Here is a 22093-nt window from a genome sequence, read left to right as displayed (position 1 = left end):
CCATCTTTTTTCTGCAGTGGGACTTTTGCACTGTCAGAAAACTGGTTTCTGGTGTTTTCAGCAGAAATCCAGCCAAAAAAAGGAGAGAAGTGAATCAAAGTTTTCTCACATTTAATTCCAGAACAGTGTAATTACCTGGCCAGGTACTAAATGTAACAATTGAGTGTTCTGTACTGCAGAAATAACTATCCATAAGTCACTCTGTGTTCTTCAAGCTCAGGCAATGAAATCACAACCCACTGCACTACAAATTCCAGTTATCCCACTTCCTCTCACTTTAATGTGATTTTCATTAGATCGCCTGGCATCAGACAGAGGTTAGGTTACGTGACATTATAAATGTTTGTTTATAAAACTGTTGCTGCAGGCGATATTGCTTGGCAGCTGCTTATTTGTACACTACTTTTATATGTTTTCCCACCACACAGTCATCAGATAGCACATTTTTCAGACACAGCAAACGCAATTATTTTTGCTGCATTTTCTTTGTGCCCGTGTGGTGTGTCAACAAAGAAAACACAGAAGTGCAAGACAGTAACACAGTTGTAGCGCTAGTGAATTTACACTCACAATTAACAATTCGTTGCTATTTTATCTTTTAAACTTCATATAGACTGCCTACTTTACGTTGTCTTCCTGATATGGGCTTTAGGAAGTGATGCTTTTGTTTAATTGTTTATTCAATGTAATTGATGGTACAGTCACTTAAAACAGACAACGCAAGATACGCTACTTACTCCCTGATACAAGACACTATACTTAATGCAACACATGTCCAACCCACCCATTCTAATGTAGGCAATCAAGGGGGTGTTCCCGATCCGAGGCTGGTCGATAGAGATTATCGACCCAAATGATCCTGTAGTGTAAGGGGTTTACAGACATAATCTTAAGGCCACTGACTTGATCAGATGCTCCTGATTTCCTTTCCATTCAACATAGGGGAGCCAGCAAATCAGAAACCTGCAACAGCCAATTAGATCCAGGAAGTGTCACCAATGTGTTGTGTATTAGCTCATGCTATAAAATGTAAAAGCCATGCTGATTCCCTCTTCTCAGCCACAGATTTATTCTTTTTTTGTGCCTCCATGTCTGTTTATGTCTGAAGTCACGTTTGATCACACAAGTTTTTGCAAGATCCAAGTCCCCGGAATCGCCACACTGAAATTGTTTAGGATAAACGCAAAGTGTGTGGTCTTGCGTCTTGACTGAATCATCTGGTGGTCCATTCTTTTTTTCTACTTATTTAGATTAAAATAGGTTATTTCAATCAGTATGTCTGTGGTATCCTGTTTTTCCGGTTAAGATTTATAAATCCTCTAGTGTGCAACAGGCATAATAGGTTTGTCTGCTTAACTTCACTATTATCTGTCCAGTGTTTTGTTTTGCCACAGCTGCTGCTGCAAACTTATAAACCCCGCCACTCCGCCGGCATCGACCTGTGGGCTCTGATTCCCTGCCTACTTCAGGTGCTGAGTTCCACAAGATAATAGATGAACACATTGTGTTAAATTTAGACATACCATGTGTATAGGTCACTTAAAATCCATATGACTGTTGCCAGCTATATTTGGCAATTTTGGAAAATATTTTGGGGAGGTGCAAATAAAGTGCCTGGGAGCCGCATGTGGCCTGTGAGCCATGCAATGAGTAACTGGGGCCCTACATGCTGTGCCAACGTCTTTTGTGCCAAATGTGTGGCAAGAGGGTGGCATGAACAGTGTGCCAGCACTAGTCTGCCTAGCTGCCAGGCACTTCTCTTTATTTAATCAGACAGTTCGGCTTGAGTGAGACCGCTATTCTTGTATCTTCCCATCTCCTCGCGATGCTTTCTCACTATCCCATGAAAAACGCATGCTTGTGCGGCCATCTTTCCCTCTCAACAGCATCAAGCCTCCTCTGTACACCGTTACACTTACCTAGAGACCATAACCAGGGGGGAAAATGAGTGTTTCCTTTTTTTTATATCTTAGGCTGCTCTCTAACCCTCAGTGTTTTTTTTTATTCTTCTCCCAAGACAAAATCACAGAATAAATGAGCATGCCTGTCTCTGTTTTTTAAGCATTTCGTCATAGTTATAGAAAGCAGAGTGTGTCTAGAGATCTGTTTCTTAGAGATGTGTGAAGAAAAAATGCTGTCTGTCTGTGTGTGGCTTTATTGGACATGATGAGGGATGATATTATGGAGGATGCTGCTGCCGCTGTGGCTGTGAGATGAGGAAGGATCCCATTTGTCTCACGCTCGCTTAGTGTAATGTGTCTATCTGTCACCCTCCCCAAGACCGGACATTGGTGTTCATCAAAATAAACATATTGTCCACACAGCTCTCCACTTTTTCACTGCTCGTCATTATTGTTAATTTTCTCTTCTGTTGCCACTTTTCTCACACATCTTTGCCACATCTCATCCAGACGATGAGTGAAACCACTGCAATTGCTTAAATTCCTATATGATCATAATTTACAAGCTACATACAGGAAGGGAAATGGTTTCATGACAATAATCCTGTGATCGCAGAATGATTATGTAGGAGAGAAGTGCTTGGAAAGAAGTGTAAAGCAGCAACAATATATATTCTAAGAGTAATTACAGTGAGTAGAATGAGATGTGAGAAGGTGAGGTACCTGCTGAAAAGATTAAGCTAATGTCAGTACTTCTTTCTTATGTCTTCCAGGTTGATGACGCCATGCTTATGTTTGATAAGACTACTAACAGACATAGAGGTAAGTGCACAGCGTCTGCTCTCTTTTCTCCTGTTTTTTGCTGTGTCTTTCTGAAAGGTGAGAAAATAGTCATTTTATGTCCTTTCCCCATGAGATAACACAGAACAGTTCCAATCTTACTTGATATTAGGTGTACCGTCTGTTCAACAATGGGAGCGTGTCAAAGTAATCAATAAGCTGGTACTGTGTTTAGAATGTTTGAGCATTAGATGGTGTGTGTGTGTGCGCGTGTGATGATGATGCTGGTGTGAGTGTTTCAGAGAGGCGCTTAAAGGGTGTGATGATTGTGAGATGGTGGGTGCTGTGCAGTCAGATAACAGCATCAGATAAGGCCCAGGAGGAGCACTGACTTTATCGCTATCTCTCATCGGCTCCTTATCTCAGATGAGGGGACGTTTCTCTCTCAAGCAGAGGACTTTCCAAAGACAGGTTTCCTTCCCTGCACCACAATGCAGCGTTGTGTATTTTACTTAACCACTAAGCACATATAGGGCTGTCACTTACCCTGAGCCCTGGGCGAGATGGCTGTTATTGGCTATGAATCCTCACGTAGGTGCGTTAAAGGAACTTTTAGGAGACAGACTGTCCCTGTGTGTATGTATCATGGTGTGCATGAATAGTCGACAGGCACTGACAGGTATTTCCGCCAGAAAAAGGAGCAGACGCTTTCCTGTTTGTCACACCAGGCAGCTCACTTGTAGGCAGAGCTGGCATCGCACCATCTCACTGAACCGGGCTGAGCGCTGTTTTGCCATATAGATGTAAACATTTGCTTGCAGTGAGCGACTCATCCTCTCAACCTGTATAAATGTTTAAGTGCAGTTGGCTTGGATCGAAAGCTGTATTGTTTTGTGTGTGTGTGTGTGTGTGTGTGTGTGTGTGTGTGCACTACTTTCTACTGTATCTTTGTGTGTGTGTACTCTGTGTAGACTGTGCAGATGAACTCTTTGAGTCTGGTAAACAGTTTCTAAGTGTGGAACATGTGAACTATAGTGGAAGTGATCTATGGCTTTGAGGGGATTTTGATCTGTAGTGACAGAACCCAGTGTGAGGTCTACTTTGAGACGACGGCTTTTTTCTCTCCCTCTCTTATTTCTCACTCTTCTCTCTCCTGTCTGCTGCACTGCCAGCCCTCTGTGAAAGGGGATGGGCGCCACGCTCGGGGAGTGTGTTAGGCGTTTGCCTTTGGGCAGCAAAATGCCCTTCAAATGAAGACAATGATGGAGAAACAGCCTCCTTAGCAATTTTTCTGATGACAGGGGACGTATTTATATTGAGTGTGACACTGAGGCAGGTGCAGTGCTTCCTAGAGTTGCTGTTTCTTCTTACTAGCATTTTGATATTTTGTTCCAGTAGGAATAAGAAATAATAGATATTTGCTGTGTTCATCTTAAAAACACAACAGGTCTTCAAGATGAATTGCATATACTATTACAGACCCATAAGAAACTTTGAATAATTCATCACAGCCATTGGTGTGATTGTGTAATATTAATGGCTCAGCTGCCCTGTGACCACACAAAGGAAAGGACATTGAATATATTATCAGTGAAACCAGTTCCTGGGCCCACTTTAACACTGCCTACAGATCCAGGGATGGGCATCTGGCAGCCTACAGTCCAAATCAATTTTCCGCCCTTGGTCATTTTTATCTTACAGATTGATTCATGAAAAAATAATTCCGGATTTTTCTTCAGCACCGCAATAGATAAAAATAACACATTCTTTATTTAACAATCCAAACGTTACACAATCCAATTCTTCAAAAACCGTGGTGCCTATTCCATAATTACAAGTCCCGAAAATAACAGTTCATGCTTTTGCGAAGCACTGCAGGAAAGAGCATATTTCTGATAACTAACGCAGGTGTTTTTCTTGTTAATTTGGAATGCTGTCATACCTGCCACACAGACACACTGTAATTTACACGTGTGATGTCGAGCTTAGATATGCATTGCAACCAAATTTTATCTGCTCTGACCCAAACCCTAAAGCAGCAACAGCAGCCTAAAAGTTTCTGCTGAGGTAAAACAAGGAGAAAGTATGTTAAGATTTAGTAATGCTTGTATGAGGTAAAAAATAATACTTTTGTTTTTCTAGCAAACTAAACACTCCAAAGAGACCACATACTTACAGTATGTTATGGAATTGTGTACAAGTAAGTGAAATTATTCCTTCAAAAAAGAAAGGTCTGGGTGGCTGAGGTAAAATTCAGAGCAGTAAAAGGTGATCTCTTCTTGGGCCTGCTGTGGCACACTCTGACTTCACCTCATTTGAATGTTAACGTATCTCAGTGCCTTTTCATTTTTCCCTATTAAGCTTTTTTTACATAGAGGCTGTATTGTATATTACTATAACGCATTGTATTTTGTTTGGAAGTGTTTATTGTGTATGAAATGCATGATCGACACTTGATTGTAAGTGTGTTTTCTTTGGGGCTGTGTTGAATTGGATAGAGGACAAACGTCACACTCCACTAGTAGCAGCATTGTCCTTCAGACGGTCCCTGCGAGGCTGGGCGAAACGACAGCCAGAGGAGACATTCTCTACCCTTCTCGTTTTTTCTGTACTACCCCCCACCCCCTTGCTCTCTATCTCTCCCAGTCATTCAGTCTTATTCTTTCTTCCTTTTCTTTTACACAGTCCCACTATTTCTGTCCCCACACCATCTCCCCACCCTGCCTGTCTTCGCCATCTCTCCGTTTCTCTCTGTCTCTCTTGCTAGAGGACACCCGCTGTAAGCAAAGCTCCTCACAAAGGCACACGCTGCACACCATCTTCTTGGCATTTAAAGGAGTAGAATACGGCCAATTGTGTTGGAAATTGAACTCTCTAAAGCCTTCCTTCCCATTGCAGCAGCTCATTGTGGGTGAGCTCAGTGTCTTTGGTGAGCAGCTTGGGCTGTCCAGAGGTTGATGCCAGAGGGCGCCTATTGTTCCACGTTCTACTGCAGTGTCCCCACCACCCCTCCTCCCTTCAACCTTCCCTTCTTCTCCTGACACTCATTTTGTCACAGAAAAACAGAACTCGCTATATTTGTAATCACATATTTCACAAAATATACTATATTATTACTAATTCCTTTATTTCTGGTAGTTTTTTTCAGCAGTGCATGAGGTCCACATTGCATTGCGTTTGTGTGTGTGTGTGTGTGTGTGTGTGTGTGTGTGTGTGTGTGTGCGGGCTCCAAAACACAGGTTGTGTTCTTAGACAAGGCCATGAGCACAGCAGTCACGGACTACACATATCAGTCGTCATTCCCACCACCCTCAACATGACTTCACGCCACCCCTGGATGACAGGACGATCTGTACGGGTGGGAAATAAAAGCTTTTGAAATAGCCCTGAGTCAAAATCATTCTGTCATCCATTGCCTACTCCCGTCCCACAGGCTGACATTTTATCTATGATCTAAGATGTGATTTTACTGTCAAACACAATTGGTAGTGCCAAGGAGAGTGTTGCTGAGGTGAGAAAAATGGCATTTCTTAGCGGAGGGGATGAAGTCTATGATGAAAGAGTGGCAGCTATCGTTATCTGCGAAAGCATCGGGATTTAATTGGTAAGTAAGAGGTACAACAGATGATAGAGGAATTCTTTGTCTTGCTGCTCATACGTAACCTTTATTAAAGGTGGGATATGTGATTCTGGAGAAATCCAATGCCAGGACAAATACCATAATGTAGAGCGAACAACAACACTGCAAATAAGGTAACTAACATCAGCTAATTACCAGAGCCAACACACCAGCTCTAGACAGCGATAATCTCAACTGTCCTGCTACTGTAGCTAACATCTAAACAACAGCATGTCTTGGCAAACTAGAAAATAAGCTGAATGCCCATGGGCAAGTCATTTAACGTTACCTGACACACACATCATGGCTATAAAAACGCCCTTGTCTCTGAATTTGACAAACCTGTGTATTGAATTAAAATGACGTACCCTACCTTTACGTTCTACTCAGCCACACCAAAATTAGCCCTGCTCTCTTCATCAAGACATCTCTCTGTAGCATAATTCCACGCCCCTAATCCACACAGGCCCCTTTCACGGGAACATATATATATAGGACAGACATACACTCCCTCTGTTTCGATTATTCACAAGCAGCTTTCTCAGCATCACACCTAATCCACACGAATCCAAATAAGATAAGTATATACAATGCAAATGCTAAATTACACTCTTACGATTATAAGTAGCTGATTAATTGGGTCAAAACTGCATGCCACGGTGATTGTTTGAGTCATGCTCTGCAAAAATCTGTTGTACTAAAAAATCAGTGTCAGCCCTGCAGTTTTCATCAAGTTTTTAGTTAATTACTATGGGTTCAAATATTGAAGGTGGCACCTACATGCATTTTGTGATACACATGCTGTCTCTTACCTTTTTTAATTACACCATTAAGTTGGATGATGAAATCCTAGTGTAATTTCTTTCATATTGTTTTACAATAGTTTGTAACCAGACAGCACCCATTAGTGTAGCTTTATGACAGTGTGACTGATTTTAAGCCAAATTCCTTCTTTATTTGAATGATGCAAGTAATCGTAATGTGCGCAGCAGTGTTGGGGACCAGGATAAAGAAATGGAGGCTGAATTGTTTTTAGTCACAAGGCTGCTTTGTATGAGAGAGCCACTGAGCGAGGCGCACATTAGAAGCCATGTTCCTGGAGAAGAAGAGGATTCTTGGTTTTGAACGAGGACGGGGCCAAGGCTGTGTGAATTTGTGTATAGCCCTTTTTTTCTCTATGGGCTTAAAGGGCTGGTTTTCTTCTTGGCAGACAAATAGAAGACTGCATTGTGTGCGTCTGTAATCTCTTTACCTGGATTGGCAGCAAAGCTAGCAAGTGCAGCTCCCAGTGTGGAATTGGCACTGAGGAGTCAATGTCACACTGAGCGAGCTGCCTTCCAAACAACCAAAAACTGGTTGTGTGTCTGTGAGAGTGTGCGTGGATGACAGCATGCAGTTGTGGGGTTTTTTTCATTTGTGTCTTGTGTCTTTGTTCATTTTATAGGTACATGTTATAGCCCCTACCTAAGCAATCCAGGCATTATGCCTAAGTCTATGAATATGCAACACAGTGCAACTTTCTTAACAGTATCATATTATTATTTAGTAGTTGTGGTGTTTTCCTGTGTGTTTGTCACAATTTCAAAACTATGCTTTATAGAGCAAAAGTCTCTGCCCCAGGATACACAAGCTCATACAGTAACAAAGACTTGAGTGGTATATGGTGTCATTATACACCAACTATCTGACATAAATTCGCCTCTCCTGCTTCACTGGGTGAGAAGAAAAAAATAATTGGCCTCATTATCTTTCATCTCTTTGGCATATTACATTCATTTTTTTATGCAAAGACTGCCAGTATGAGTCCTGTAGCAGAAGCACCTCCACAGGTTAACTGTTGCTCCCTGAAAAGCCCCGGTATTTGACGTCACCACAATGCCTCATCAGCCACCAGTGTTAGGGATTGAACATGGCCGACTGAGCAGAGGATGTCTGTCTGCAAAGTGATTGCTGGCTCATTGACTGAGTAGGAGAGGAGGGGAAAGGGAGTGGGCAAAGGAAACAAGTACAGTTAGAGAAGAAATGGGAAGGAAAAGAACAGGATGGAAAGAAAGGGGCGCTGAGCACAAGAAAAGCAGGAGAAGTAGAATGAAGGCATGGTGAGGGAGAAAAAGGGAAGGAAATAAAGAAAACGGAGAGTGCCTCAGTGGGAAGCCTCCCCCTGCTGGCTCCTCTGGCTGGAAGCTGCTGCCGATGGCTTCAAAAGAGCGCCAGGCAGTCTAGGCCTCCGCTTCTAGCAATTAGAGATCACTCCAGCGGATGCCTCCTGGCCAGCCTGCAAATCCCTCAAAAATACCCTCTGATTACTACTGTAGGACACAGGCTGTTTACCAAATGGATCTAGCACTGCTGAGAGTGAGGTTTGATAATGCCTTCTTTTGTTCAGGCAAGAGAGGGAGCAGGGTCATTTGAGTTTTAAAGATGGCGCGACTTCAGAGATGAATTTCCACCAAGAGAAGGAAGAAAAGTTACCCAATTCTTTAATTTCTCATCCAAATAGCTCTGCATGCAAATGGCCAGTACATTTTTTTTTTTTTACAAGAAAATAAAGCCTATTTCAACAGAGCTCAAATACAGTATCTGTTCACCAGCACTTTTGCAAGGGCCAATCCCTTTTTAAACAACTGAATCCCTGTTGGTTCCACAGGAGTTGTAGTGTTTACAGATCGCAGCTCCTCTGTGCTCTGCGACTACTGTATAGCAGCACTGATGCAGAGTAAAACAATCAGCCGCTTTGCCTGACTTAACTGATTGACACAGCATTCGCATCAAGCGGAATCAGATAGTCCTGCACTTTTCCTTGCATAGCTTCAGTCTTCCAACATGGGCTGACATATTCCTCATTGTATTCTCTCACCTTGACAGACCTGATATTAGCGATTAGTGTGAATGTCATTTAAATGGCAGAGCTAATCATACGCTCTGGGTCTACCTCCACCTGAGGGCCCCTCGCCTTGGCCTAATCATAGTGACAAAGGAAATGATGTGTTTAGCCACTCTTAATAACTGCTGCAGCTCATCAGCTCCTGGGCAAGCTGAGCCAACCTGTGCCTCACTGGGGAATAGGGATGTGCATCTCTATCATCGCACATCGATGCATTGCCAACGATCTGATTCATTGAGGATACATATGAAGAGGCTACCAATGTGGTACAATACCATTCATCCTTATGGTGATGCGATTCAGTGCGATTTAATTTGCCTCAGTGTGATACGATGCGATAGAACACAATGCATAAAAAAATGTGAAGCCATGCAATTCAATATGGTACAGAGTTTAATTTAATTTCTTTGGTTTTTCCTAAAAGCAACATTATGTACATGTAGGTTTTTTTGTGCGTTTAGGCACACCTACCGTTTCAGAGTGTAATTCACTGCTGTTACTTACTAGTCCAACAGAAAGAATGCCAGCTTCGCCAACGTCTGGGAGCCTGTCACTTGGTCACTCTCTTTTTCTCTTCTTAGCTTTCTCCATAAAAATTCTCTTCGGCCTCTTTACCTCTGCCACGCAGAGCCCAGTTATGCTGCCCAATCGCCTGGCTCCGGCACGACACCAGTGCCGCTCTCCACCAGCTGTTATTTTATGGTAGAAATGTTACACAATGTTGCTTGAAACTTGAGTGGCAAGCTAGCCAACAAAGCTAGACAGCAACCGACACTAGAGCACTTAAAGTAATATTACTGATGTCCAAGTGTGTGTTATCTAGTAAGTTTGCTAACATCAACTAAAGATGTATAGCTTGCAGCTACACCTCTGTCTGTAAAACCTCTGGCCGATTTTGCTCAAGTTGAAAACTTTGCTAACACAAGCAAACATCAAACAAGAGCAACAACACTAGTTGTTACTTACTAGTCAAACAGAAAGGGAGCCAGCTTGGCATCTGTTTTACATTCTTTTAGCTCTTTTAGCTCACACCAATGAGTAAAAGCTATACCGATATTTATCGCTTCCTTTGACAACATCTTGTTCTGTGACTTTGCCAGGCCTCTGCCATGATACCCACACTGAGAATACCAAGCTAGCTTCTTCAGAAGAATTTATATTGTACATTATATACTTTTTCCTTCTTCTTATAGCGTGCTTGCTGAAAAGTTGTGGCAATGACAGTGACGGCATTCTCCCTATTACAGGTCGGTGTACCATCAAAAGGATTTTGAAGCTGTTATTGTAATAATGTTGCTTTAAGCAACCATCCATCATCAACCACTTATCCTGCGTCGCGGGGGGCTGGAGCCAATCCCAGCTGACATAGGGCGAAAGGCGGGATACACCCTGGACAGGTCGCCAGTCCATTGCAGCTTTAAGCAAACAGCAAATCATAAATAAATAATAAATAATCATAAATAAATGTGCCACTTTTACTAAACATATTTTTTTGTCTTCTACTGTAACTCAGTAAGCATCTCATTTATGCATTTTTTCACAAAATACACAAAATGTATCTAACAAAAGATAAAATAAAACTAGGCCTGGACCTTACCTTAAACCTCACATATTTAACAGTGAAACAATATAAGGAAGTTGCAATACACTAAGCTCACGTAGTTCGCACCCTGGGCAGAAGTCCCTCAAATCGGTATTCAGACAACCTGTTCCTCTTCTGCGTCCTCATGATCTGGCGCTGAAGTCAAAAGTGAGGTCAGAAAAGTGTTAAGCAAACACGCACGAAAAGGAACATTTGATTTATTTATCTCTCCTCCCGTTATGTGGATAGTTCAAGAACCAGTTTGCAAGTAACATGATCATTGTTATTAGGAACTGTAATGTGATTACTGAAGTTATCAACAGTAATGCGGTACATTACTGTGTTACAGACAAAAGTAATCTGATTACAGTACTGCGTTACTTTGTAACGCGTTACCCCCAACACTGCTACTGATGCAAATTGGTGAATCTTACCATCCCCACTGGTGAGGCAAAGCATGAAGTAAGGAGCCTGGCCTCTGGCCGTGCTACTTGCTTTTGATTGTGTGTGATCTATGTTCTGACTTTAGAGACCCAACGGACACACCTCAAAATCAACAGAAGCATTACAGTAGTATCTATATACATCACTGCAATGAGCCCAATGAGGTGTACTTGACAGGTAGGTGATAGGTAAAAGGTAAAGAATCCTCCTCTCCTTGTCACCTGTCTGTTTTCTTCTGCCATTGCTGACATCTGTCCCTCTATCAATGTTGATGTAGTAGTGTATGCTTTATTTAGGATCAAGTATGCCTCATAGACCGGATGGGCTTGGTTTTTGAATTAGAGTCTGCTGTGCTGGCCCTGCATGGCCATTGCAAGGGGATGGAGGATGAAGGCAGGAGATTGTGGAAGAAAGCCTGGGGTTTTAATCTCTTCCCCATGTTTATCTCACCACCAGGAGACAAACCGTGTGCCATTAAAAACATCAGCTACTCCCACTGGTTGGCTGCACAGCCGCACCTCTGAAGACGTTTGAAGGACAAAATGAAAGGGACAAAAAAAAGTGCAGAAAGGCACATTTTGTATGATAGGCATGGTCTGATTTCATGCACTGGAAAGCCATATTGATTAGAATTTTTCATGGATATGAAGCATATGTGAATGGAAAGACAGTTTGTTGTGTACACAGTCCACATTGCATATTTGTGGTATATAATCTCTCTTAAAAGCAGAGAAGAACTTATTTGAACAAAAATAAGCAAACATCTTTGGCCTCTGCTGCCATGGGGAATCAGTCTCTTCAGGAAATGAAAATGCCAGTGTGGAATTGTCATCATATTGAGAGTTAGCCAACCTTTGACCTTGTAATACCCCCACAGCCTCTCTATTTGTGACCTGCTGGATGCTCTTAGAAAGTGAAACCATCGGGGAGGATCTACTGCTCACATCATCATTGCCAGAACACCTAATAGTGGATTTACCAAGGTTAAACCTCCTGTGAGATTGCAGCCACCGTGACCTGGAATACTGAGTTTACATTCACTCGCACACAAATACACACAAACACAAGATGTAAGACATGCACACACATTGCTTGTTTGACAAGCTCCTCTTAATCTGGATAATATGTAGCTACTGCAAAGTGTCAAAGTCAAGACATTTAAAAAAATAAAAAGATACAACAAGATGGTTATATAACTACAGGAATATTGTTTTTATATCTGATATGCATGAGAATGTTACTGAGACAGACAGGGGATGTGGAAGCTTCCCTCTGCATTGTCCCCTGTATTTACAGCCCGATTGGTGCCTACCCAGGCGTCTTACAGCTGAGCGCAGCACATGAGGGAATTAGCTAAGTGTCTGCTGTGCTGTGTTAGTAAAACATGTCGCTTCTTATCTTTGTAACATTTTTAAAACATGCTGATCACATGGACATGTTTTTGATAGCCTTCACACCCACAGATGCACTGCAAAAACATCTGTACTCCCCACAGTTCTCTATTGAAAAGGTAATCATTTTAGGATTTTCAAAAATTTCTACTGATTGTATCGATATGTAAAAGAAGCAGAATGCAATGTTAATTGGAAATGACTTATCAGATTAAATACTAAGAGACGTGTGGTTCCTTTTGTTTAGGTGAAAGGGAAATGTGTTATTTTTATTCCACAGAAAATGAAATAACTGCAATTAAAGATACTGTTTATGGACACATTTACATTTTTACAGCTTTATAACATGAAATAATGTTTGTCGACTGTTCCTGATTTTTATATACAGAAATCTGATATGTCATACTATTACTCAGTACTGTTTAACAATGGATAGTCTCTGATTTATATACTTTACAGGCAAATGAATGTACGTGTAACTTGCATAGATGCATTTAAAACCAAACACAAATTGTTGGAGTTGGAGCTGTTTTGTTAAACAGTATGTATTGAGTTACAGTGTGATAGCATACTCTTCGTATAAAAATATCAGGGTAAGAGCTTCAATGTATCTTCATTAGAAGCTATCAAATTCCATTAAAAGAGGACAACATCAAACTTACTATCATGTCTCATCGCAACTGCTAAAGTTAGTGCTTTTACTATCCCCCTTAAGTGTGATGGTGGTCAGAATACATCAACCCACACAGATGAAAATCACAATCAGCTGCTGAGCCACAACAGTCACTTTTCACAGAAAAATTGCAAGCTGAATTAGATTACATCACCTCCAGTCCATGCATCTAATCTTAGATTAAAGGGAAAAAGAACAATCTCTGTTTTTTGTCTTACATTTTTTCGTTCTTATCCTTTGTGCTTTGAGGGTCAAACTGAGTATCTTATGTCACTCAAAGTGTTTATCCAGCATGCCAGTCATCCCTCCTTTCAAAGCAGTTCTCCCGCCTCCACTCTACACTGAGTGGCAGGTTTGATGTTTATTTGACCAACTTTTACCATGTTGCCCCTACTGTATTTGCAGCTGATTGGCCTCCCACAGCCCTGCTGGTTTACCACTTAAACAGTTGTAGGAGGCTTTTTTGAAGTGGAAGAGCTTTTTATACAGAAGCAGCCAAAACAATCATAGCACTGCAGGGTACATCCTGGCAATGACTGGTATGGTCCCAGACAAGATAGACTTGTTGTTGTGTTTTTTTGAGTGCGTAGCTTTAAAAAGCAGCAAAAAGAGCAATTTTGTCTGCCGTCATGAACAATGAAGCATCGGTAATAACCAATGATAAAGAAAGGGCACATGGTGTCTGTCCCCATATTCACCAGCAGCCTTCAGGCTGCTTCATGTATTTGTAAGAATAGGAACTTGACATGTCTGAAACTGACACACAAACACACTTAAACCATTATATAACAATTTCTTCCGACAGACAATAAAGATGCATTTGAATATGGCAGGCTCCTTTACATCACAAGTGACCAACAATGTTTTCACGCTCCCTCATCACACAGCTGCTGGGATGACCTGTGATGGTCAGTTCTGTGTGTGTGTGTGTGTGTGTGTGTGTGTGTGTGTGTGTGTGTGTGTGTGAGAGAGAGAGAGAGAGAGAGTGAGTATCCTGCCTCACTGTAATAAGGGTTACCTAGTCAAGCGTAAGTGTCAGGGTGGAGATGCCTGGCTCATTAGGTACCATGGCAGGATAATGTATGAACAGAACTCGTGAAGAGAGAAAGAGGTAAGCAGCCATTGTTCTTTCTCTTCCCTCTTTCCTGTCTCTCCCCACTGCCACCTCCGCCTCTTTTTTCCTCACTGCCAGTTTCTTCTTTATATGTGCGCGCCTGGGGATATTTAGGCTCCCTGGTCACATTATGCCCTGTTTTTTTGATGCAGAGCTGCCACTCCACGGGTTTATACCATTTATTAATAAATGAATGAATTTATTGGTTTATTAAATTTAATTCATTACATCTTGCATGATGCTTGTTTTGCAGCTCTGTTGCTCGATTGACAGGTTGCCAGTCATGGTAAGATTCCATATCCCATCGGCGTCATGCAGCAGCACGTTGCTAATTGAGTTGAATGCGTAGCTCGTCTCTCCTCAGTGAATCCATCTGTCGCCGTCTTGTCATCAGTTTGTTCGCACTTGACAGGTTCCAAGTCCGTCTTTGTGTGTTTAACTGTGCGCTTCTGTGTAGGTGTGCTGTGAGTTTTTATTTATGCAAGTGAATGTGTGTGTGTGCGCTGTATAAAATGGGTGGCTGCCTGGGGGCCCATTCTCTGTGTTATGTGCCTTGCCCCGCTGCAGTGTCCCACAGACAACAAGCCCTCAGCCAGCCACCCTCGTTATATGACATTGTCCAGTACACACATATTTATACTCAAACAAACAGGCAAACACCAAATCCCAGTGGATACGCACGGGCGCAATGCATAATGATCTGCAATAAATCTGAATTTGTGAAATTATAGGGGTCAGGGATGACATCTGACATCATTAGGCTTATTTTTTTGGCTAATGTTGCTTTACCCAGCAAAAACCTCACAGCTGTAAGAGACCCTTGGCATGGCAGCCCATCAATAGTTCATGAGGTTACAAAGCAATGCATGTGGGATGATGATATGATTAATAAGCCTTTTGCCCAGTTGCCTTTGTTTGGAATTGGCAGTGTAATTGGAGAGAGATGGAGAGAAAGGCTTACTATTTGTGTGTTCGTGTGTTTATTCATGTAGGAAACACATGGTTGTGTAAATCTGCGCTTTTTGGTGCTGATCTGTATAGGGCTCATGCTTAGAGAGACTGAACTTAAAAGACAGTGTGTCTGTGTGATGTGTTCTCTCCATCAGTAGATAGATGACGTCTACAGTGTATTTTACAGCCGCACCTTCATCACTGTCTTTCATCGCGGCTGCCAGCCCCTCTCTGCTCCCCGCTCTGTTCTCTCAAAGTTCTGTGTGCGAGCGGGATAGAAAGAGGCATAAAGAGAATGCAGGCATGTGTGAGGAGGAGAAGGTGCGCAACACCGTGTACGTTGATGGCACTTCACACAGCAGCGTGTGTCCTGGCTTTGATACAGTACGAGCAAGCTGTAAGACTAGGGCAAATAAAGACGGTGCGCTGCTTGAAAGAGGAGGTTGACTGCGCTCCTCTGTCAGCAAGCTTTGGGAGGGGATTCTGTCTAGAGGAGAGCCTTGAATATTTTGTAGGCCCCCGAGTGTTTCTCGATACCTCCAGAGGCAGCTTTTCTGTCTGCCTGTGTGTGTGAGCGGTTGTGTCTCTCTGTGTTTGTGTACTTAGAGCACGTGGGAACCAACTCTTTACGCACTACAAATGAGCAGCTGCCTTATCATCAATCCCACCTTTCACGCTTATGTGAACTTTATCATAACAGATACTTGCCTACACTTAGGGTTGCACACGTGCATGCATGTGCATGCACACGCACATACAACCACATGCCCTCCCCCTTTCCAAACTGCCACAGTTGAAGAGCAGTTGCGTCAAAGGCAGCTGCCTCTCATCTCACTTTATCTCCGTTATCTTTTCCTCGCTTTCTCTTTGTCGCCTCTGTCACTTCACACATTTTTTTTTCTTTTGCTCATTCCCTTGTGCTTCTCCCTCTTTGTTTCCTACCCAAACTCTTTCTCACCCTTGTCTCTCATTGCTCTCCCTACCTGCCAGGTAGATTCTCCTCCAAAGAGAAGTGATGTTCCTTTGTTTTATTTTTATCTCCCATTTCTGGAGAGTTCACATTTTTTGAAATGCCGCCTCAAAGGATCCTTATCACAGGTTCTTCTCTGTCCACCAACCTGCAAAACCTAGCCCCCTCCATACACACACATACACCTTCACCCCCATCCCCTCCCCCCACCCTGTCCATCAGACAGCAACAGCAGCTAGCCTCACTGACTCCTGCCTCATTTCTCATAAATTAGTCTTACCTCTCACACACTTTCTCTTTTGTGTCTCGCTCTTACTCATTCCATTCTCCCCATGCCCTCTCCCGCCTTCCATCTCTCTCTGGTCCTCACATTTCATTTTTCTTCCTACAAATGCCACACAGCAGTCCCTTAAGAAATGTCATTTCTGTCTTCTCCTTTTGTTCTGTAATTTCTCCATGTCCCTCCTCTTCTCTTGGGAATTCATTTATCGTTGGCTGTTCTTCTGTCCCCAGCTCTCTGATCTCTCTGTCTCAGTCTCCTTCTCTATGTCTGTCTCTCTGTCTTTGTCTCTGACACTCCCCTTTTCCATTTCTCTCCTTCTCCCTCTTTTTCTCTCTATTACACACAGTTAATTCAGTGCAATTGTGAAATGCCCCGTTGGCATGAATGTTAGGTGAGGTGTTTTTGCCAAATCATAGTATTAACAACACAAAAGAAGTCAAATCACTAGAGTACTAGGGATGTGTATTTTTTTTTTTTTTACATTTAAAGCTTCTACTGAGGTTTTTGAATGAAGCTTCGTCATATTTTTTGACATCACCCTAAAAAAAAGAAAATCCTAACAAAATCTTCAATTTGAATAAAGTGATGGATTAAATGAGTTAATCTTTTTGTGTTGAGTAAAGACATAATGAGTAGGATTTGTGTAATTGCAATTTGTAAACACACGATTCAGAGTTGCCCTCTCCATACCAACTAGCGAGAGAGCTAGACCAGCGGTGGTTAAGCGAGCTAGAGAGCGAATGAAGAGAGGGAGCGGTGTTGGCGAGAACAAAGCAGTGAATCAAAGAAATAAAACAAACAACCCTATGCAGTTGCCACTGGAATCTAATTCTGCAAATAGTAAAATACTATTAATACTGGTGTTGCCTAATCTTTATTTGCAACTGTGCAGGAATACCTAGTTTACACAGAACGAATAGGCCTTCCAAAAAAAAAATAAAAAATGTTGATTTGGAATTTGAATGTCAGCATTATGAATGAAGCTTCAAACTGTTTCGTAAAGCCATATAGAGTACTGTAAATGTCTATTTTGTTTATTTTGTCAGGAAGCTTGGATTGACTGAAAGCCAGAAAGGTCCAATATATCCAACTGGGATAAAGAAGTTCACCAACAAAATAAAGGCAACACCAGTAAGACAGCAATAGTTCGGGCCAATACAATAGCCTGCTGGCAGCACGGGGAAGTGCTCCAGCATAGCTACATTTTTTTTCTGTAAAACACAATGTGAAAGAAGTTTAAAAAGAGGAGGAGACACAGCCCGATACTCTACATACACATCAAACCACAATGGGGCAAGACAATGAGTAACAAAGGTTTCAGAAAAGCAGTCTACATTCTGGCCTTCCCCTAGGCTGGACAAAATCGATTTATTGACTTATCATTTCAGCTGTAGTTGTGTTACATAAATAGTTTAACATAAGTAGATCATTTCATGGAATGGCTAACACCTGAAAACTAGTTCAATATTGTCTGAAAACTATATTTAAACTTTCAGGCTGATTAACGCCAGTCCGATAAGTAAGTGAGCTTCTTCTTTTGTCACGGACTTTAGATACCACTGGTCAAGATTGCAAATTAGCATCTACACTCATTTTGCATAGCCAGAAAGCACAGAAAGAAGTCATTTTAGACCAGAACAATTGTTAGTTACGTTTTCCCTCTGGTTTTTGCGAGATAATCCTAGATGCTACTGAGAAAATATGTGAGATGTATCACAGAAATTCAACTCTTCAAATTTGATTCTGATTCTTCTGAGTAAACCATCACACACTGTATACATGCTTCCAAGTGGTTGGAGAACCAATTTTTTAGGCCTCTGACAACAGACCAGCTGGCTGTATGAGAACACACAAGTCTTGCCCATGATGTTAAAAACATTTGTCAGATTTTTGTGGACCAAATTTTTGATGACCAGTATTGTGTTTTTTGTTGGGGTTCACAGGTTCAGATCAGGTCAAAAATCCAGTTTAATGTATGTGGTATCTGATATGTGTGGTCAGTTGCAAATGGCCTAATTCTGCTCTGCTTGCACGGTTGGTGGACTTTCTTTGAATCTTTAACATGGCTTTACAGAACACTTTATGCAGCAGCGTAATATAATGCCTTCTGATTCTGTTTTGTCGAACCAGAAGTGACTCTTCCCTGGTGAATCTCGGTGAAAAGATTCCACTTGAGAACTGTTGCAGGCGTGCAGGCATGCAGGCACTTGTGTTCCATCAAAATGCTAATAATATCATCTACAATATCCAGGGCAATATTATTGTAGTGCTAATTGGTGAAAAAAATTGTTGATGCGAGCACCTGCCCTCCCCACTACTCAATTATTTTTAATTACAATGGCTGAAATAAAAGGGAACAAATTGTGTAATGATCAATATTTCTTCAGTGTGTGACAGTTTTGCTTTAGCACAGCCATGTGTGGCTCATTTAGATGGGGGGGAGATACTTGTGTTTGAGTCGAGCAGCACTAAGTGAATGTGGGTTCTCAGGAGAGGAACTTCTCTCCCCTTGGTTTCATGCGGCATGATTTATTCATCATATCAAAGGTCTGTAGAAGTGGTCTTTGGGCGGTTAACATGAGCTGATATGTGCTGTGTTGCCCCACACCTCCTTGTGGTTTTACACTTGTGGTCATACATGTGTGAGAAGGAGAGTTGGAAAAATAAAAATTGAGAAGTGTGTATGAATAGACTGAACAAAAAATGATAATTGCAGAAGATGTGTTGGGAGGGAGGGAAAATCCCTTATTTCGAAACAATCCCTGCCTTCCAGATTGTCAAATTAACTTTTTCTGCAGCAGTGGCTAGTGAGAGGGGGTAATTAATAGCTTCTTTTTGGGAGTTCTTTCGTAGTTATGTGTCAGTTTTTCGGGCTGCCATCAAAGTGATAATGCTCACCGGCTGTTGCCCCCGGGGACTGCTCCATCTTATTAACTTGTCTTTGGAGACAGGGCTGCCATGCAGCCTGCTTTACTGCCTGCAGGGATGGAGAAGGACCACTAAGTCTTCTTCTGCTCCAAACATTCAGCGCTCACTGTGTTTTCTTTGTATTCACATATGGATGGGTGTGTGTGAACTGGCATATCAACTGACACACGAAGGGAATATTTACGCAGTCAAGGGATGGTGATTAAATATAATCACTTAGTCTTTGTGGTGCAGTCAGAGGCTGTGTTTGACTTCACAAAGTTGTTAATGTGGCTTGAAAGAGGGTAGTTCCAGTTAAGGAAAGACAGGTTGTGAGTCAGGATGCACAGATCTAACTTTTTCTCTCCCGATACTGAATCCAATAACTCATCTCTGGGTATCTGCCCAGAATGTGTAATAATCTGATACCAGCGCTCTCTTTCTCCCACATTTAAAATGTATGTACTTTACTGCGTGGAATCATTTTTATGTAAGGCAAAGCCAGGGATTGCTGTGGTACTAAAAAACTGCATTCACTGTGAATCAGTCACGTTGTGGCCAGTACCCAGTCTGCTGTATAAGGTTAGTATTAGGGCAGACTGGCATTAGGCATACTGATCCCTAGTTATGAGAACAGTGTAAGAAGCAGCGGACCAACATAACAGAATATATTCAGAGTCCTGCGGTGATCCATAGCTGTCTTCACACAGAATAGCTATAAACGATTTTATAGGTGATTCAAGTAGAGACATCAACATGCAGCAATGGAAACCAAGAATTTTGACAAGAGTAGGGCAGACAGATGTATACATTGCTGCAGTCAGCCTAGAATTGTCCTTGGTGCCTCTGGAGCCTGTCTGACCAGTGGATATTACATGTTGCTAGCTCTCGATCCCTCACTTTCTGCACTAAGAGGATGCTTTCACGCTGCACTTTTGCTTTCTGTAAGCTGTTGTCACGGCCACTGTGTTGTATGTTCAGGGAATAGGATTGGCACAAACAAGCAACGTGACATGTGAAAAGAGAAGTATCCACGACACCTGAACAAAAGTGCGTGTTAGAGACCTCCAAAGCTCAGATGTGGGAGGACAAACACGATAGCTGTGTGAGTGTGTGTGTTCACACTCGCCTGCCTATAATGCCATATTGGCTATTTACTTTCCTTATTGTCACCAGACATTGTTAGTTTTAGTGTGTGGCAGTTTTTCATTGTTTTTTATACAGGCATCTTTCATAGTGCCACTTGTAATAAAACACAAAATCATCTGGTACTCAGGTTAAAGCAGCATTCTCATGAGCAGGAGGAAGACAAATGGCAGTTGTCTGCAGCGCAGCCTGTTAATTCTCACACATAAATTCTGACTGAAATGACACACTATATGAAAAAAGAACTGTCGCAGAACATTGACTTTAAAGTAGCAAAATGTAAAAGCAATCCTCCTCACTGCTGTTTACTTAATGTTGTTCTGCATTTGTACTTGCTGAGAAAATCAGTCTTAAAAAGATTTACCAAATGTAGACAAATTAGCCAGCATAAATTAGCCAGAGCATATTCATTATGCCCATCTCTCAGTGGAATACAGCGTACTCTGCAGTGTCTTTATCGTTTAACTGCACTATCATAAATGTAATCATGTATTTTATCTTGAAGTCTCTGATGGTGATGAACACTGCCTCTCAACTATTTCATAGTCTCTTCCAATATGCAAGTACACAGTATATAGAATGATGGTTTATCTTGGTGAATTTGAACAAAGTTATTCTATTTATTCTAGTTAGTCCAACCTTAGTTTGAGCCTCTCTGAGCTCATTTTTTCAAACCACCACTCATCCTGCCCATGTTCAGCTCCTGTGTTATTGTCCTGTCTTTCATGCATCAATAGATGGATTATTATACATCCCTATTTGTAATTGGAGGGCAGGTTAGACAAGGGGATAATTAAAATAGTGTGTGTTGCTACTCCATCTATTTTCTGTTACTGCCTTGGCGTGTGTGGCTCGGTGTGTTTTTATGCCCTCCTTTGTCCTCCAAGTTAATGTTGTTGATGTGGCACTTACTGAGGACACACAGACCTGCTGACAAACACACACACACACACACCAATACTCCCACATACACAGTTATGGAAGAACTTACTTATCTGCCAGAGTGGATACAACAGTGTTATACACTTATTATGTAGTAAATTATGATGTTATTTGGGTTTAGATTTATTTGGGATGGATAACATGACTGGAGTGAATGAGCTATTTTCATAATCAATTATTGTTTTTCTTTTTTTTTAACAAAAAGGCCTTTGTTGGTCAACGCCCCACAAATGTTAGGATTTTCTGCTTTTCCCTGTTTTATATAATTGAAAATGGAATAGTTTTAGACTGCTGTTTGGACAGATTTGCATTATTGTGGTCGTGGTTGTAACTGTTGTGTCTTAGACTCCTTGTATAACGTCCTCTAATGAAAGCTAGAGATAACCACAAAAGGATTATTCTTTCCTCAGGAAGGCTCACAGTAGCAATAGAGATAATGTTAGAGCTCAGACAAAGGACAATATTGCACGGGCTGACAGGTTGGGTTCCCAGCTGGCAAAGGCTGA

General features: G+C 41.8%; 1 protein-coding gene across 14 annotated transcripts in view; it reads left to right on the top strand.

Annotated features, from left to right (window-relative positions):
• Window positions 1–22093, top strand: part of msi2b (musashi RNA-binding protein 2b) — a 256557-nt gene that overhangs the window by 135394 nt on the left and 99070 nt on the right. For all 14 annotated transcript variants that reach the window (XR_006823171.1, XM_046040319.1, XM_046040314.1 and 11 more), the window contains exon 7: window positions 2675–2723. Coding sequence is in view for 13 of the 14 variants with exons in the window: in XM_046040319.1 (XP_045896275.1) it covers window positions 2675–2723 (49 nt within the window). In the remaining variant the exon portion in view is untranslated. The remainder of the gene's footprint in view (window positions 1–2674; window positions 2724–22093) is intronic.

Source organism: Micropterus dolomieu, linkage group LG23 (genome assembly GCF_021292245.1).
Source record: "Micropterus dolomieu isolate WLL.071019.BEF.003 ecotype Adirondacks linkage group LG23, ASM2129224v1, whole genome shotgun sequence".
NCBI lineage: Eukaryota > Metazoa > Chordata > Actinopteri > Centrarchiformes > Centrarchidae > Micropterus > Micropterus dolomieu.
The sequence above is the reverse complement of the archived record's forward strand: the minus strand, read 5'-3'. Positions and strand labels throughout refer to the sequence as shown.